Source organism: Entelurus aequoreus, linkage group LG16 (genome assembly GCF_033978785.1).
Source record: "Entelurus aequoreus isolate RoL-2023_Sb linkage group LG16, RoL_Eaeq_v1.1, whole genome shotgun sequence".
Classification (NCBI taxonomy): Eukaryota; Metazoa; Chordata; class Actinopteri; order Syngnathiformes; family Syngnathidae; genus Entelurus; species Entelurus aequoreus.
In genome coordinates, this window is record NC_084746.1 from 38,096,440 (window position 1) to 38,115,778 (window position 19,339).

Sequence of the window (19,339 nt, forward strand, 5' to 3'; positions counted from 1 at the left end):
GTCCCGACGGGCCGCGCGTAGGGGTCAAACGCAGAAGTCTCAGGGCCTCGTGGTGAGGGGGTGGCCTGCGGGTTTCGGCCCGCTTGACCCCCCCGCTCCGCTTGGCGCGCGCGGCACATGACGGGTTCCGCCACCGACGCTCGGGCTGCAGCCCGACGGTGGTGCGGGCCCGGCGGTGACGCGCGGTTTGGGGAAACAAAGCAGAAGTCTCAGGGCCTCGGGGCCGGGTTTCGGCCCGCCCCCTTGGCGCGCGTGGCACGGCGGGCTCCGCGACTGACGGCCGGGCTGCAGCCCTTCGGCCGGCAGGCGCGTCCCGGCGGGCCGCTCGCCCCCTTTCGGAACCTTGGACCGGCATCCGCTTGGTGCGTGTAAAAGATCTGCGGTCTGCGGGCCGGTTCTAATAATAAATCAAGATCATCCCAAGGGCCGTAAAAAACCTTCTCGCGGGCCGGATATGGCCCGCGGGCCTTGACTCTGACATATGTGAAGTAGAAGAACTGACATAAATGATTCAGCAACATTTGAGGTGAAATGCAATTATATATCCATGTAAAGTCACTAAGTTTAGACATTTTAAAGGGGTCATATTACATTTTTACCCCCTATATTTAAAACAGTTCCTCACGGTCTGCATAACATGTATCAGTGGTAGTTTAGTCCAGGGGTTCCTACGGTTAAGAAACACTGATCTCCCATACATGGAGATATCTGCTGACGTAACTAAGGCAACATAGGTCACTAAAGTCTCAAATTCCAAACAGCTTGTTTGGAGCAGGTTTGGAAGAAGGTGAGATTGTTTTGTAAATATCTCCACCATGATTTCAAATTTTCAGGACTTTTGTGGATCCCAAACACACAAAAACAGGTACCAAAAGGTAAGACAACATGGTTTATCATAATAGAACCCTTTTAAAGCATACTGGCCAAAGATGCAGCGGGTTCATTGAGAATATTTGATCCTCCGTTGTAAACTTTTGTTACAAAAGGTTTAAAATGTGTAAAGTAGAGGGTTTGGAGATTACTTGTTGAATCGATCGGGCCTCAAAGATTCAGAAAAAGAAGAGGAATCAATGTTTTTATTTCTTAAAAACATAATGTAAACACAATGTTGAAGTTTATTTAAGAAAAAAAGGACACACAGAGGAAACTAAAAACAATTAGAATATTGTGTAAAAGCAATTACAAGGTGAAACTGATAAATGACTTGGGCTCATAATATGCAACTTAATATATTTCAAGACCTTTTAATATAATTTTGAAGATTAGGGCAGAGAGCTCCGGAAAACCTCGAATTGAAAATTTCAAAAAAGTTCGGGTATACAATTACGTATCAATCATGATCATCAAAATTATAACAAATAAAAGCTTGGAATATTTCACTTTGTATGTAATTAATTTATATCACATTATTTTCATGTTTGAAGCTGAAATATTGAAATTAACTTTTACACGATATTCGATTTTTTTTAGTTTCACCTGTACATGCCTCATCAAACTGAGTGGTAAAATGCAACAATATATCCAAGGAAAGTTACTAGTTTTAAACATTTTAAAACATATTGGCTGAAAATTGTTTGGTGGAATTCGTTGGTTACTCGGGAACATTTGATCCTCCGTTGTAAACTCTTCTTACAAAGGTTTATAAGCAGTGTTGGCACTAACGCGTTACAAAGTAACGCGTTACTGTAACGCCGTTAGTTTCGGCGGTAACTAGTAATCTAACGCGTTATTTTTTATATTCAGTAACTCAGTTACCGTTACTACATGATGCGTTACTGCGTTATTTTACGTTACTTTTTATGTAGTATTGGCTAGAAACAGAAGATCTGAGTGTGTTTTGTGGCAGCGCTACGGTTTCGTTCTTCTGAATCTCTTGTGTCACACGGAGGAGCCGCGCTCTGTGTGTGTCTGAGTGTGGGAAGGGGGGGAGGGGAGGGGTGCGCGCAGCAGCATTCGTGAGGGAGGGGCGGAGACAGAGAGAGCGAGAGAGTTGTTAACACGCATGCGTCGCCAGGCTCAGCTTTTTATCCATAGATTTATCAGATTTAATTTTTTATTATCTATAGCAGGGGTGTCAAACGTGTGCCCTGGAGGCCATTTGCAGCCCACAGCTAATGTTTTAAAGGCCCACAGAACATTCTAAAAATACTATTAAAATAAACAAAAACATAACAAAAGTGAAATAAAAAAGCTTAAAGGTGAAATGTAATTTAGAAAAAGTTGCAATGTTGACTAATAAAACAAAGCTGTTTTTTTTTTTCAAACTGTCATTGCTCAAAAACATAATATTGAAAAAAAATCAATGTTATTATGAATTGTAGTACACACACTCTGTCAATTCTCTTATATACTCTTTCATTCTAGACTTCTAGAATGTTTGATTATCACATCACTCTAAATGTATAGAATATAAAGTTTACAAACATAAAGAGGGATCCTAGTGGGCCAGGCCAATATTTCCTTATCTCTAAACTAAAACTGGGGAAATGTGTAGAGTGTTCTGGGCTTCAGACATGATTTTATTTCAGAATTCCTTGAGAGAAAAAATGCCTGGTTAGGCTTTGGTATGTAAAAATAAAGTTAAAGTACTTATTTGGTTTACAGCTGTGTTGTTATTATGCTGTTTGTTACTTATGTATGTTATGTTGCAGCTATTTAAAATAGTTTTGTCAATTTGTTCTGGCCTGAAATAAGTTGGCCCTTTGAAACATATCTTTGTCTTGTAGACCACATTGCTTAGCAGAGTTCAGTGATGCAAATGCATGCCAAGATGATCAACAGATTGTATTATTCTCCAGTGCGATAACAGTACTGAAATGAAGGCTAAAAGGGCATTAATGGGAGCTTTAAAAAAAGAAGAACAAAAAAAGAAGTAACTAAATAGTTACTTTTCACAGTAACGCATTACTTTTTGGTCTAAGTAACTGAGTTAGTAACTGAGTTACTTTTTGAAATAAAGTAACTAGTAACTGTAACTAGTTACTGGTCTTCAGTAACTAACCCAACACTGTTTATAAGGTATGAAATTGATGTGTTGGAGATTACCTTGTGAGCTGTTGCTACCAGACACATCTGCAAGGGGGAGATAAATCAATGTTAGTGTTTCTTAAATAAATGATGTAAACACATTAAAGTTTATTTTGTTCATTCAAGAAAAAGACTGACATACATGCTTCATCAAACTGTGTGGTAACATGCAATAATACATCCAAGTAAAGTCACTGGGTTTAGACATTTTAAAGCAAATTAGCTAAAGATTGTTAGGTGGATTCAGATAATTGAGAACATTTGATCCTCTGTTGAAAACTCTTGAGACAAAGACATGGACGATGTGAAATAAAGGTTTTGGAGCTTACCTGATGGGCTCTGATCCTCTATTGTAAACACAATACTTTCTTTTGTTTTGTTCAAGTAGAAGAACTGACATAAATGATTCAGCAACATTTGAGGTGAAATGCAATTATATATCCATGTAAAGGCACTAAGTTTAGACATTTTAAAGGGGTCATATTACATTTTTACCCCCTATATTTAAAACAGTTCCTCACGGTCTGCATAACATGTATCAGTGGTAGTTTAGTCCAGGGGTTCCTACGGTTAAGAAACACTGATCTCCCATACATGGAGATATCTGCTGACGTAACTAAGGCAACATAGGTCACTAAAGTCTCAAATTCCAAACAGCTTGTTTGGAGCAGGTTTGGAAGAAGGTGAGATTGTTTTGTAAATATATCCACCATGAATTCAAATTTTCAGGACTTTTGTTACAAAAGGTTTAAAATGTGTAAAGTAGAGGGTTTGGAGATTACTTGTTGAATCGATCGGGCCTCAAAGATTCAGAAAAAGAAGAGGAATCAATGTTTTTATTTCTTAAAAACATAATGTAAACACAATGTTGAAGTTTATTCAAGAAAAAAAGGACACACAGAGGAAACTAAAAACAATTAGAATATTGTGTAAAAGCAATTACAAGGTGAAACTGATAAATGACTTGGGCTCATAATATGCAACTTAATATATTTCAAGACCTTTTAATATAATTTTGAAGATTAGGGCAGAGAGCTCCTGAAAACCTCGAATTGAAAATTTCAAAAAAGTTTGGGTATACAATTACGTATCAATCATGATCATCAAAATTATAACAAATAAAAGCTTGGAATATTTCACTTTGTATGTAATGAATTTATATCACATTATTTTCATGTTTGAAGCTGAAATATTGAAATTAACTTTTAAACGATATTCGATTTTTTTTAGTTTCACCTGTACATGCCTCATCAAACTGAGTGGTAAAATGCAAAAATATATCCAAGGAAAGTTACTAGTTTTAAACATTTTAAAACATATTGGCTGAAAATTGTTTGGTGGAATTCGTTGGTTACTCGGGAACATTTGATCCTCCATTGTAAACTCTTCTTACAAAGGTTCATAAAGTATGAACTTGATGTGTTGGACATTTACCAGGAATTGATTAACGTGGACCCCTACTTAAACACGTTGAAAAACTTATTCGGGCGTTACCATTTGGTGGTCAATTGTACGGAATACGTACTGTACTGTGCAATCTACTAATAAAAGTCTCTCTCTCTCTCACCTTGTGAGTTGCCGGTACTTGGAGACTCTGCAAGGGGAGAGAAATCAATGTTAGTGTTTCTTAAATAAATGATGTAAACACATTAAAGTTGTGTTTGTTCATGCCTCATCAAACTGAGTGGTAAAATGCAACAATATATCAATAAAGTCACAAATTTTAGACATTTTAAAACATATTGGCTGAAAATTGTTTGGTGTAATTAGTTGGTTACTCGGGAACATTTGATCCTCCGTTGTAAACTCTTCTTACAAAGGTTTATAAGCAGTGTTGGCACTAACGCGTTACAAAGTAACGTGTTACTGTAACGCCGTTAGTTTCGGCGGTAACTAGTAATCTAACGCGTTATTTTTTATATTCAGTAACTCAGTTACCGTTACTACATGATGCGTTACTGCGTTATTTTACGTTACTTTTTATGTAGTATCGGCTAGAAACAGAAGATCTGAGTGTGTTTTGTGGCAGCGCTACAGTTTCGTTCTTCTGAATCTCTTGTGTCACACGGAGGAGCCGCGCTCTGTGTGTGTCTGAGTGTGGGAAGGGGAGGGAGGGGAGGGGTGCGCGCAGCAGCATTCGTGAGGGAGGGGCGGAGACAGAGAGAGCGAGAGAGTTGTTAACACGCATGCGTCGCCAGGCTCAGCTTTTTATCCATAGATTTATCAGATTAAATTTTTTATTATCTATAGCAGGGGTGTCAAACGTGTGCCCTGGAGGCCATTTGCAGCCCACAGCTAATGTTTTAAAGGCACACAGAACATTCTAAAAATACTATTAAAATAAACAAAAACATAACAAAAGTGAAATAAAAAAGCTTAAAGGTGAAATGTAATTTAGAAAAAGTTGCAATGTTGACTAATAAAACAAAGCTGTTTTTTTTTTCAAACTGTCATTGCTCAAAAACATAATATTGAAACAAAATCAATGTTATTATGAATTATAGTACACACACTCTGTCAATTCTCTTATATACTCTTTCATTCTAGACTTCTAGAGTGTTTGATTATCACATCACTCTAAATGTATAGAATATAAAGTTTACAAACATAAAGAGGGATCCTAGTGGGCCAGGCCAATATTTCCTTATCTCTAAACTAAAACTGGGGAAATGTGTAGAGTGTTCTGGGCTTCAGACATGATTTTATTTCAGAATTCCTTGAGAGAAAAAATGCCTGGTTAGGCTTTGGTATGTAAAAATAAAGTTAAAGTACTTATTTGGTTTACAGCTGTGTTGTTATTATGCTGTTTGTTACTTATGTATGTTATGTTGCAGCTATTTAAAATAGTTTTGTCAATTTGTTCTGGCCTGAAATAAGTTGGCCCTTTGAAACATATCTTTGTCTTGTAGACCACATTGCTTAGCAGAGTTCAGTGATGCAAATGCATGCCAAGATGATCAACAGATTGTATTATTCTCCAGTGCGATAACAGTACTGAAATGAAGGCTAAAAGGGCATTAATGGGAGCTTTAAAAAAAGAAGAAGAAAAAAAGAAGTAACTAGTTACTTTTCACAGTAACGCATTACTTTTTGGTGTAAGTAACTGAGTTAGTAACTGAGTTTCTTTTGAAATAAAGTAACTAGTAACTGTAACTAGTTACTGGTCTTCAGTAACTAACCCAACACTGTTTATAAGGTATGAAATTGATGTGTTGGAGATTACCTTGTGAGCTGTTGCTACCAGACACATCTGCAAGGGGGAGAGAAATCAATGTTAGTGTTTCTTAAATAAATGATGTAAACACATTAAAGTTTATTTTGTTCATTCAAGAAAAAGACTGACATACATGCTTCATCAAACTGTGTGGTAACATGCAATAATACATCCAAGTAAAGCTACTGGGTTTAGACATTTTAAAGCAAATTAGCTAAAGATTGTTAGGTGGATTCAGATAATTGAGAACATTTGATCCTCTGTTGAAAACTCTTGAGACAAAGACATGGAATATGTGAAATAAAGGTTTTGGAGCTTACCTGATGGGCTCTGATCCTCTATTGTAAACACAATACTTTCTTTTGTTTTGTTCAAGTAGAAGAACTGACATAAATGATTCAGCAACATTTGAGGTGAAATGCAATTATACATCCATGTAAAGTCACTAAGTTTAGACATTTTAAAGGGGTCATATTACATTTTTACCCCCTATATTTAAAACAGTTCCTCACGGTCTGCATAACATGTATCAGTGGTAGTTTAGTCCAGGGGTTCCTACGGTTAAGAAACACTGATCTCCCATACATGGAGATATCTGCTGACGTAACTAAGGCAACATAGGTCACTAAAGTCTCAAATTCCAAACAGCTTGTTTGGAGCAGGTTTGGAAGAAGGTGAGATCGTTTTGTAAATATCTCCACCATGAATTCAAATTTTCAGGACTTTTGTGGATCCCAAACACACAAAAACAGGTACCAAAAGGTAAGACAACATGGTTTATCATAATAGGACCCTTTTAAAGCATACTGGCCAAAGATGCAGCGGGTTCATTGAGAATATTTGATCCTCCGTTGTAAACTTTTGTTACAAAAGGTTTAAAATGTGTAAAGTAGAGGGTTTGGAGATTACTTGTTGAATCGATCGGGCCTCAAAGATTCAGAAAAAGAAGAGGAATCGATGTTTTTATTTCTTAAAAACATAATGTAAACACAATGTTGAAGTTTATTTAAGAAAAAAAGGACACACAGAGGAAACTAAAAACAATTAGAATATTGTGTAAAAGCAATTACAAGGTGAAACTGATAAATGACTTGGGCTCATAATATGCAACTTAATATATTTCAAGACCTTTTAATATAATTTTGAAGATTAGGGCAGAGAGCTCCTGAAAACCTCGAATTGAAAATTTCAAAAAAGTTTGGGTATACAATTACGTATCAATCATGATCATCAAAATTATAACAAATAAAAGCTTGGAATATTTCACTTTGTATGTAATGAATTTATATCACATTATTTTCATGTTTGAAGCTGAAATATTGAAATTAACTTTTACACGATATTCGATTTTTTTAGTTTCACCTGTACATGCCTCATCAAACTGAGTGGTAAAATGCAACAATATATCCAAGGAAAGTTACTAGTTTTAAACATTTTAAAACATATTGGCTGAAAATTGTTTGGTGGAATTCGTTGGTTACTCGGGAACATTTGATCCTCCATTGTAAACTCTTCTTACAAAGGTTCATAAAGTATGAACTTGATGTGTTGGACATTTACCATGAATTGATTAACGTGGACCCCTACTTAAACACGTTGAAAAACTTATTCGGGTGTTACCATTTGGTGGTCGATTGTACGGAATACGTACCGTACTGTGCAATCTACTAATAAAAGTCTCTCTCTCTCTCACCTTGTGAGTTGCCGGTACTTGGAGACTCTGCAAGGGGAGAGAAATCAATGTTAGTGTTTCTTAAATAAATGATGTAAACACATTAAAGTTGTGTTTGTTCATGCCTCATCAAACTGAGTGGTAAAATGCAACAATATATCAATAAAGTCACTAATTTTAGACATTTTAAAACATATTGGCTGAAAATTGTTTGGTGTAATTAGTTGGTTACTCGGGAACATTTGATCCTCCGTTGTAAACTCTTCTTACAAAGGTTTATAAGCAGTGTTGGCACTAACGCGTTACAAAGTAACGTGTTACTGTAACGCCGTCAGTTTCGGCGGTAACTAGTAATCTAACGCGTTATTTTGTATATTCAGTAACTCAGTTACCGTTACTACATGATGCGTTACTGCGTTATTTTACGTTACTTTTTATGTAGTATCGGCTAGAAACAGAAGATCTGAGTGTGTTTTGTGGCAGCGCTACGGTTTCGTTCTTCTGAATCTCTTGTGTCACACGGAGGAGCCGCGCTCTGTGTGTGTCTGAGTGTGGGAAGGGGAGGGAGGGGAGGGGTGCGCGCAGCAGCATTCGTGAGGGAGGGGCGGAGACAGAGAGAGCGAGAGAGTTGTTAACACGCATGCGTCGCCAGGCTCAGCTTTTTATCCATAGATTTATCAGATTAAATTTTTTATTATCTATAGCAGGGGTGTCAAACGTGTGCCCTGGAGGCCATTTGCAGCCCACAGCTAATGTTTTAAAGGCCCACAGAACATTCTAAAAATACTATTAAAATAAACAAAAACATAACAAAAGTGAAATAAAAAAGCTTAAAGGTGAAATGTAATTTAGAAAAAGTTGCAATGTTGACTAATAAAACAAAGCTGTTTTTTTTTTCAAACTGTCATTGCTCAAAAACATAATATTGAAACAAAATCAATGTTATTATGAATTATAGTACACACACTCTGTCAATTCTCTTATATACTCTTTCATTCTAGACTTCTAGAGTGTTTGATTATCACATCACTCTAAATGTAGAGAATATAACGTTTACAAACATAAAGAGGGATCCTAGTGGGCCAGGCCAATATTTCCTTATCTCTAAACTAAAACTGGGGAAATGTGTAGAGTGTTCTGGGCTTCAGACATGATTTTATTTCAGAATTCCTTGAGAGAAAAAATGCCTGGTTAGGCTTTGGTATGTAAAAATAAAGTTAAAGTACTTATTTGGTTTACAGCTGTGTTGTTATTATGCTGTTTGTTACTTATGTATGTTATGTTGCAGCTATTTAAAATAGTTTTGTCAATTTGTTCTGGCCTGAAATAAGTTGGCCCTTTGAAACATATCTTTGTCTTTGTGTGTTGTATGTAGACCACATTGCTTAGCAGAGTTCAGTGATGCAAATGCATGCCAAGATGATCAACAGATTGTATTATTCTCCAGTGCGATAACAGTACTGAAATGAAGGCTAAAAGGGCATTAATGGGAGCTTTAAAAAAATAAGAAAAAAAGAAGTAACTAAATAGTTACTTTTCACAGCAACGCATTACTTTTTGGTCTAAGTAACTGAGTTAGTAACTGAGTTACTTTTTGAAATAAAGTAACTAGTAACTGTAACTAGTTACTGGTCTTCAGTAACTAACCCAACACTGTTTATAAGGTATGAAATTGATGTGTTGGAGATTACCTTGTGAGCTGTTGCTACCAGACATATCTGCAAGGGGAGAGAAATCAATGTTAGTGTTTCTTAAATAAATGATGTAAACACATTAAAGTTTATTTTGTTCATTCAAGAAAAAGACTGACATACATGCTTCATCAAACTGTGTGGTAACATGCAATAATACATCCAAGTAAAGCTACTGGGTTTAGACATTTTAAAGCAAATTAGCTAAAGATTGTTAGGTGGATTCAGATAATTGAGAACATTTGATCCTCTGTTGAAAACTCTTGAGACAAAGACATGGAAGATGTGAAATAAAGGTTTTGGAGCTTACCTGATGGGCTCTGATCCTCTATTGTAAACACAATACTTTCTTTTGTTTTGTTCAAGTAGAAGAACTGACATAAATGATTCAGCAACATTTGAGGTGAAATGCAATTATATATCCATGTAAAGTCACTAAGTTTAGACATTTTAAAGGGGTCATATTACATTTTTACCCCCTATATTTAAAACAGTTCCTCACGGTCTGCATAACATGTATCAGTGGTAGTTTAGTCCAGGGGTTCCTACGGTTAAGAAACACTGATCTCCCATACATGGAGATATCTGCTGACGTAACTAAGGCAACATAGGTCACTAAAGTCTCAAATTCCAAACAGCTTGTTTGGAGCAGGTTTGGAAGAAGGTGAGATTGTTTTGTAAATATCTCCACCATGATTTCAAATTTTCAGGACTTTTGTGGATCCCAAACACACAAAAACAGGTACCAAAAGGTAAGACAACATGGTTTATCATAATAGAACCCTTTTAAAGCATACTGGCCAAAGATGCAGCGGGTTCATTGAGAATATTTGATCCTCCGTTGTAAACTTTTGTTACAAAAGGTTTAAAATGTGTAAAGTAGAGGGTTTGGAGATTACTTGTTGAATCGATCGGGCCTCAAAGATTCAGAAAAAGAAGAGGAATCAATGTTTTTATTTCTTAAAAACATAATGTAAACACAATGTTGAAGTTTATTTAAGAAAAAAAGGACACACAGAGGAAACTAAAAACAATTAGAATATTGTGTAAAAGCAATTACAAGGTGAAACTGATAAATGACTTGGGCTCATAATATGCAACTTAATATATTTCAAGACCTTTTAATATAATTTTGAAGATTAGGGCAGAGAGCTCCGGAAAACCTCGAATTGAAAATTTCAAAAAAGTTCGGGTATACAATTACGTATCAATCATGATCATCAAAATTATAACAAATAAAAGCTTGGAATATTTCACTTTGTATGTAATGAATTTATATCACATTATTTTCATGTTTGAAGCTGAAATATTGAAATTAACTTTTACACGATATTCGATTTTTTTTAGTTTCACCTGTACATGCCTCATCAAACTGAGTGGTAAAATGCAACAATATATCCAAGGAAAGTTACTAGTTTTAAACATTTTAAAACATATTGGCTGAAAATTGTTTGGTGGAATTCGTTGGTTACTCGGGAACATTTGATCCTCCGTTGTAAACTCTTCTTACAAAGGTTTATAAGCAGTGTTGGCACTAACGCGTTACAAAGTAACGTGTTACTGTAACGCCGTCAGTTTCGGCGGTAACTAGTAATCTAACGCGTTATTTTGTATATTCAGTAACTCAGTTACCGTTACTACATGATGCGTTACTGCGTTATTTTACGTTACTTTTTATGTAGTATCGGCTAGAAACAGAAGATCTGAGTGTGTTTTGTGGCAGCGCTACAGTTTCGTTCTTCTGAATCTCTTGTGTCACACGGAGGAGCCGCGCTCTGTGTGTGTCTGAGTGTGGGAAGGGGAGGGAGGGGAGAGGTGCGCGCAGCAGCATTCGTGAGGGAGGGGCGGAGACAGAGAGAGCGAGAGAGTTGTTAACACGCATGCGTCGCCAGGCTCAGCTTTTTATCCATAGATTTATCAGATTAAATTTTTTATTATCTATAGCAGGGGTGTCAAACGTGTGCCCTGGAGGCCATTTGCAGCCCACAGCTAATGTTTTAAAGGCCCACAGAACATTCTAAAAATACTATTAAAATAAACAAAAACATAACAAAAGTGAAATAAAAAAGCTTAAAGGTGAAATGTAATTTAGAAAAAGTTGCAATGTTGACTAATAAAACAAAGCTGGTTTTTTTTTCAAACTGTCATTGCTCAAAAACATAATATTGAAACAAAATCAATGTTATTATGAATTATAGTACACACACTCTGTCAATTCTCTTATATACTCTTTCATTCTAGACTTCTAGAGTGTTTGATTATCACATCACTCTAAATGTATAGAATATAAAGTTTACAAACATAAAGAGGGATCCTAGTGGGCCAGGCCAATATTTCCTTATCTCTAAACTAAAACTGGGGAAATGTGTAGAGTGTTCTGGGCTTCAGACATGATTTTATTTCAGAATTCCTTGAGAGAAAAAATGCCTGGTTAGGCTTTGGTATGTAAAAATAAAGTTAAAGTACTTATTTGGTTTACAGCTGTGTTGTTATTATGCTGTTTGTTACTTATGTATGTTATGTTGCAGCTATTTAAAATAGTTTTGTCAATTTGTTCTGGCCTGAAATAAGTTGGCCCTTTGAAACATATCTTTGTCTTTGTGTGTTGTATGTAGACCACATTGCTTAGCAGAGTTCAGTGATGCAAATGCATGTCAAGTTGATCAACAGATTGTATTATTCTCCAGTGCGATAACAGTACTGAAATGAAGGCTAAAAGGGCATTAATGGGAGCTTTAAAAAAAGAAGAAGAAAAAAAGAAGTAACTAGATAGTTACTTTTCACAGTAACGCATTACTTTTTGGTGTAATTAACTGAGTTAGTAACTGAGTTACTTTTGAAATAAAGTAACTAGTAACTGTAACTAGTTACTGGTCTTCAGTAACTAACCCAACACTGTTTATAAGGTATGAAATTGATGTGTTGGAGATTACCTTGTGAGCTGCCGCTACCAGACGAATCTGCAAGGGGAGAGAAATCAATGTTAGTGTTTCTTAAATAAATGATGTAAACACATTAAAGTTTATTTTGTTCATTCAAGAAAAAGACTGACATACATGCTTCATCAAACTGTGTGGTAACATGCAATAATACATCCAAGTAAAGCTACTGGGTTTAGACATTTTAAAGCAAATTAGCTAAAGATTGTTAGGTGGATTCAGATAATTGAGAACATTTGATCCTCTGTTGAAAACTCTTGAGACAAAGACATGGAAGATGTGAAATAAAGGTTTTGGAGCTTACCTGATGGGCTCTGATCCTCTATTGTAAACACAATACTTTCTTTTGTTTTGTTCAAGTAGAAGAACTGACATAAATGATTCAGCAACATTTGAGGTGAAATGCAATTATATATCCATGTAAAGTCACTAAGTTTAGACATTTTAAAGGGGTCATATTACATTTTTACCCCCTATATTTAAAACAGTTCCTCACGGTCTGCATAACATGTATCAGTGGTAGTTTAGTCCAGGGGTTCCTACGGTTAAGAAACACTGATCTCCCATACATGGAGATATCTGCTGACGTAACTAAGGCAACATAGGTCACTAAAGTCTCAAATTCCAAACAGCTTGTTTGGAGCAGGTTTGGAAGAAGGTGAGATTGTTTTGTAAATATCTCCACCATGATTTCAAATTTTCAGGACTTTTGTGGATCCCAAACACACAAAAACAGGTACCAAAAGGTAAGACAACATGGTTTATCATAATAGAACCCTTTTAAAGCATACTGGCCAAATATGCAGCGGGTTCATTGAGTATATTTGATCCTCCGTTGTAAACTTTTGTTACAAAAGGTTTAAAATGTGTAAAGTAGAGGGTTTGGAGATTACTTGTTGAATCGATCGGGCCTCAAAGAATCAGAAAAAGAAGGGGAATCGATGTTTTTATTTCTTAAAAACATAATGTAAACACAATGTTGAAGTTTATTTAAGAAAAAAAGGACACACAGAGGAAACTAAAAACAATTAGAATATTGTGTAAAAGCAATTACAAGGTGAAACTGATAAATGACTTGGGCTCATAATATGCAACTTAATATATTTCAAGACCTTTTAATATAATTTTGAAGATTAGGGCAGAGAGCTCCTGAAAACCTCGAATTGAAAATTTCAAAAAAGTTCGGGTATACAATTACGTATCAATCATGATCATCAAAATTATAACAAATAAAAGCTTGGAATATTTCACTTTGTATCTAATGAATTTATATCACATTATTTTCATGTTTGAAGCTGAAATATTGAAATTAACTTTTACACGATATTCAATTTTTTTTAGTTTCACCTGTACATGCCTCATCAAACTGAGAGGTAAAATGCAACAATATATCCAAGGAAAGTTACTAGTTTTAAACATTTTAAAACATATTGGCTGAAAATTGTTTGGTGTAATTAGATGGTTACTCTGGAACATTTGATCCTCCGTTGTAAACTCTTCTTACAAAGGTTTATAAGCAGTGTTGGCACTAACGCGTTACAAAGTAACGTGTTACTGTAATGCCGTTAGTTTCGGCGGTAACTAGTAATCTAACGCATTATTTTTTATATTCAGTAACTCAGTTACCGTTACTACATGATGCGTTACTGCGTTATTTTACGTTACTTTTTATGTAGTATCGGCTAGAAACAGAAGATCTGAGTGTGTTTTGTGGCAGCGCTACGGTTTCGTTCTTCTGAATCTCTTGTGTCACACGGAGGAGCCGCGCTCTGTGTGTGTCTGAGTGTGGGAAGGGGAGGGAGGGGAGGGGTGCGCGCAGCAGCATTCGTGAGGGAGGGGCGGAGACAGAGAGAGCGAGAGAGTTGTTAACACGCATGCGTCGCCAGGCTCAGCTTTTTATCCATAGATTTATCAGATTTAATTTTTTATTATCTATAGCAGGGGTGTCAAACGTGTGCCCTGGAGGCCATTTGCAGCCCACAGCTAATGTTTTAAAGGCCCACAGAACATTCTAAAAATACTATTAAAATAAACAAAAACATAACAAAAGTGAAATAAAAAAGCTTAAAGGTGAAATGTAATTTAGAAAAAGTTGCAATGTTGACTAATAAAACAAAGCTGTTTTTTTTTTTCAAACTGTCATTGCTCAAAAACATAATATTGAAACAAAATCAATGTTATTATGAATTATAGTACACACACTCTGTCAATTCTCTTATATACTCTTTCATTCTAGACTTCTAGAGTGTTTGATTATCACATCACTCTAAATGTATAGAATATAAAGTTTACAAACATAAAGAGGGATCCTAGTGGGCCAGGCCAATATTTCCTTATCTCTAAACTAAAACTGGGGAAATGTGTAGAGTGTTCTGGGCTTCAGACATGATTTTATTTCAGAATTCCTTGAGAGAAAAAATGCCTGGTTAGGCTTTGGTATGTAAAAATAAAGTTAAAGTACTTTTTTGGTTTACAGCTGTGTTGTTATTATGCTGTTTGTTACTTATGTATGTTATGTTGCAGCTATTTAAAATAGTTTTGTCAATTTGTTCTGGCCTGAAATAAGTTGGCCCTTTGAAACATATCTTTGTCTTTGTGTGTTGTATGTAGACCACATTGCATAGCAGAGTTCAGTGATGCAAATGCATGCCAAGATGATCAACAGATTGTATTATTCTCCAGTGCGATAACAGTACTGAAATGAAGGCTAAAAGGGCATTAATGGGAGCTTTAAAAAAAGAAGAAGAAAAAAAGAAGTAACTAAATAGTTACTTTTCACAGTAACGCATTACTTTTTGGTGTAAGTAACTGAGTTAGTAACTGAGTTACTTTTGAAATAAAGTAACTAGTAACTGTAACTAGTTACTGGTCTTCAGTAACTAACCCAACACTGTTTATAAGGTATGAAATTGATGTGTTGGAGATTACCTTGTGAGCTGCCGCTACCAGACCCATCTGCAAGGGGGAGAGAAATCAATGTTAGTGTTTCTTAAATAAATGATGTAAACACATTAAAGTTTATTTTGTTCATTCAAGAAAAAGACTGACATACATGCTTCATCAAACTGTGTGGTAACATGCAATAATACATCCAAGTAAAGCTACTGGGTTTAGACATTTTAAAGCAAATTAGCTAAAGATTGTTAGGTGGATTCAGATCATTGAGAACATTTGATCCTCTGTTGAAAACTCTTGAGACAAAGACATGGAAGATGTGAAATAAAGGTTTTGGAGCTTACCTGATGGGCTCTGATCCTCTATTGTAAACACAATACTTTCTTTTGTTTTGTTCAAGTAGAAGAACCGACATAAATGATTCAGCAACATTTGAGGTGAAATGCAATTATATATCCATGTAAAGTCACTAAGTTTAGACATTTTAAAGGGGTCATATTACATTTTTACCCCCTATATTTAAAACAGTTCCTCACGGTCTGCATAACATGTATCAGTGGTAGTTTAGTCCAGGGGTTCCTACGGTTAAGAAACACTGATCTCCCATACATGGAGATATCTGCTGACGTAACTAAGGCAACGTAGGTCACTAAAGTCTCAAATTCCAAACAGCTTGTTTGGAGCAGGTTTGGAAGAAGGTGAGATCGTTTTGTAAATATCTCCACCATGATTTCAAATTTTCAGGACTTTTGTGGATCCCAAACACACAAAAACAGGTACCAAAAGGTAAGACAACATGGTTTATCATAATAGAACCCTTTTAAAGCATACTGGCCAAAGATGCAGCGGGTTCATTGAGAATATTTGATCCTCCGTTGTAAACTTTTGTTACAAAAGGTTTAAAATGTGTAAAGTAGAGGGTTTGGAGATTACTTGTTGAATCGATCGGGCCTCAAAGATTCAGAAAAAGAAGAGGAATCGATGTTTTTATTTCTTAAAAACATAATGTAAACACAATGTTGAAGTTTATTTAAGAAAAAAAGGACACACAGAGGAAACTAAAAACAATTAGAATATTGTGTAAAAGCAATTACAAGTTGAAACTGATAAATGACTTGGGCTCATAATATGCAACTTAATATATTTCAAGACCTTTTAATATAATTTTGAAGATTAGGGCAGAGAGCTCCTGAAAACCTCGAATTGAAAATTTCAAAAAAGTTTGGGTATACAATTACGTATCAATAATGATCATCAAAATTATAACAAATAAAAGCTTGGAATATTTCACTTTGTATGTAATGAATTTATATCACATTATTTTCATGTTTGAAGCTGAAATATTGAAATGAACTTTTACACGATATTCAATTTTTTTTAGTTTCACCTGTACATGCCTCATCAAACTGAGTGGTAAAATGCAAAAATATATCCAAGGAAAGTTACTAGTTTTAAACATTTTAAAACATATTGGCTGAAAATTGTTTGGTGGAATTCGTTGGTTACTCGGGAACATTTGATCCTCCATTGTAAACTCTTCTTACAAAGGTTCATAAAATATGAACTTGATGTGTTGGACATTTACCATGAATTGATTAACGTGGACCCCTACTTAAACACGTTGAAAAACTTATTCGGGTGTTACCATTTGGTGGTCAATTGTACGGAATACGTACTGTACTGTGCAATCTACTAATAAAAGTCTCTCTCTCTCTCACCTTGTGAGTTGCCGGTACTTGGAGACTCTGCAAGGGGAGAGAAATCAATGTTAGTGTTTCTTAAATAAATGATGTAAACACATTAAAGTTGTGTTTGTTCATGCCTCATCAAACTGAGTGGTAAAATGCAACAATATATCAATAAAGTCACTAATTTTAGACATTTTAAAACATATTGGCTGAAAATTGTTTGGTGTAATTAGTTGGTTACTCTGGAATATTTGATCCTCCGTTGTAAACTCTTCTTACAAAGGTTTATAAGCAGTGTTGGCACTAACGCGTTACAAAGTAACGTGTTACTGTAATGCCGTTAGTTTCGGCGGTAACTAGTAATCTAACGCATTATTTTTTATATTCAGTAACTCAGTTACCGTTACTACATGATGCGTTACTGCGTTATTTTACGTTACTTTTTATGTAGTATCGGCTAGAAACAGAAGATCTGAGTGTGTTTTGTGGCAGCGCTACGGTTTCGTTCTTCTGAATCTCTTGTGTCACACGGAGGAGCCGCGCTCTGTGTGTGTCTGAGTGTGGGAAGGGGAGGGAGGGGAGAGGTGCGCGCAGCAGCATTCGTGAGGGAGGGGCGGAGACAGAGAGAGCGAGAGAGTTGTTAACACGCATGCGTCGCCAGGCTCAGCTTTTTATCCATAGATTTATCAGATTTAATTTTTTATTATCTATAGCAGGGGTGTCAAACGTGTGCCCTGGAGGCCATTTGCAGCCCACAGCTAATGTTTTAAAGGCCCACAGAACATTCTAAAAATACTATTAAAATAAACAAAAACATAACAAAAGTGAAATAAAAAAGCTTAAAGGTGAAATGTAATTTAGAAAAAGTTGCAATGTTGACTAATAAAACAAAGCTGGTTTTTTTTTTCAAACTGTCATTGCTCAAAAACATAATATTGAAACAAAATCAATGTTATTATGAATTATAGTACACACACTCTGTCAATTCTCTTATATACTCTTTCATTCTAGACTTCTAGAGTGTTTGATTATCACATCACTCTAAATGTATAGAATATAAAGTTTACAAACATAAAGAGGGATCCTAGTGGGCCAGGCCAATATTTCCTTATCTCTAAACTAAAACTGGGGAAATGTGTAGAGTGTTCTGGGCTTCAGACATGATTTTATTTCAGAATTCCTTGAGAGAAAAAATGCCTGGTTAGGCTTTGGTATGTAAAAATAAAGTTAAAGTACTTATTTGGTTTACAGCTGTGTTGTTATTATGCTGTTTGTTACTTATGTATGTTATGTTGCAGCTATTTAAAATAGTTTTGTCAATTTGTTCTGGCCTGAAATAAGTTGGCCCTTTGAAACATATCTTTGTCTTTGTGTGTTGTATGTAGACCACATTGCTTAGCAGAGTTCAGTGATGCAAATGCATGCCAAGATGATCAACAGATTGTATTATTCTCCAGTGCGATAACAGTACTGAAATGAAGGCTAAAAGGGCATTAATGGGAGCTTTAAAAAAAGAAGAAGAAAAAAAGAAGTAACTAAATAGTTACTTTTCACAGTAACGCATTACTTTTTGGTGTAAGTAACTGAGTTAGTAACTGAGTTACTTTTGAAATAAAGTAACTAGTAACTGTAACTAGTTACTGGTCTTCAGTAACTAACCCAACACTGTTTATAAGGTATGAAATTGATGTGTTGGAGATTACCTTGTGAGCTGCCGCTACCAGACCCATCTGCAAGGGGGAGAGAAATCAATGTTAGTGTTTCTTAAATAAATGATGTAAACACATTAAAGTTTATTTTGTTCATTCAAGAAAAAGACTGACATACATGCTTCATCAAACTGTGTGGTAACATGCAATAATACATCCAAGTAAAGCTACTGGGTTTAGACATTTTAAAGCAAATTAGCTAAAGATTGTTAGGTGGATTCAGATCATTGAGAACATTTGATCCTCTGTTGAAAACTCTTGAGACAAAGATATGGAAGATGTGAAATAAAGGTTTTGGAGCTTACCTGATGGGCTCTGATCCTCTATTGTAAACACAATACTTTCTTTTGTTTTGTTCAAGTAGAAGAACTGACATAAATGATTCAGCAACATTTGAGGTGAAATGCAATTATATATCCATGTAAAGTCACTAAGTTTAGACATTTTAAAGGGGTCATATTACATTTTTACCCCCTATATTTAAAACAGTTCCTCACGGTCTGC

General features: G+C 35.5%; 1 protein-coding gene across 2 annotated transcripts in view; it reads right to left on the reverse strand.

The window, feature by feature from the left end:
• LOC133630938 (uncharacterized protein DDB_G0282077-like) overlaps positions 1 to 19,339 on the reverse strand; it is a 78,033-nt gene that overhangs the window by 40,180 nt on the left and 18,514 nt on the right. For both annotated transcript variants that reach the window (XM_062022816.1, XM_062022817.1), the window contains exons 7-15: positions 18,830 to 18,856; positions 17,157 to 17,183; positions 15,472 to 15,498; positions 12,538 to 12,564; positions 9,605 to 9,631; positions 7,935 to 7,961; positions 6,251 to 6,277; positions 4,595 to 4,621; positions 3,046 to 3,072 (exon numbers count right to left, since the gene is read on the reverse strand). In XM_062022816.1, the coding sequence (XP_061878800.1) occupies positions 3,046 to 3,072; positions 4,595 to 4,621; positions 6,251 to 6,277; positions 7,935 to 7,961; positions 9,605 to 9,631; positions 12,538 to 12,564; positions 15,472 to 15,498; positions 17,157 to 17,183; positions 18,830 to 18,856 (243 nt within the window). The remainder of the gene's footprint in view (positions 1 to 3,045; positions 3,073 to 4,594; positions 4,622 to 6,250; positions 6,278 to 7,934; positions 7,962 to 9,604; positions 9,632 to 12,537; positions 12,565 to 15,471; positions 15,499 to 17,156; positions 17,184 to 18,829; positions 18,857 to 19,339) is intronic.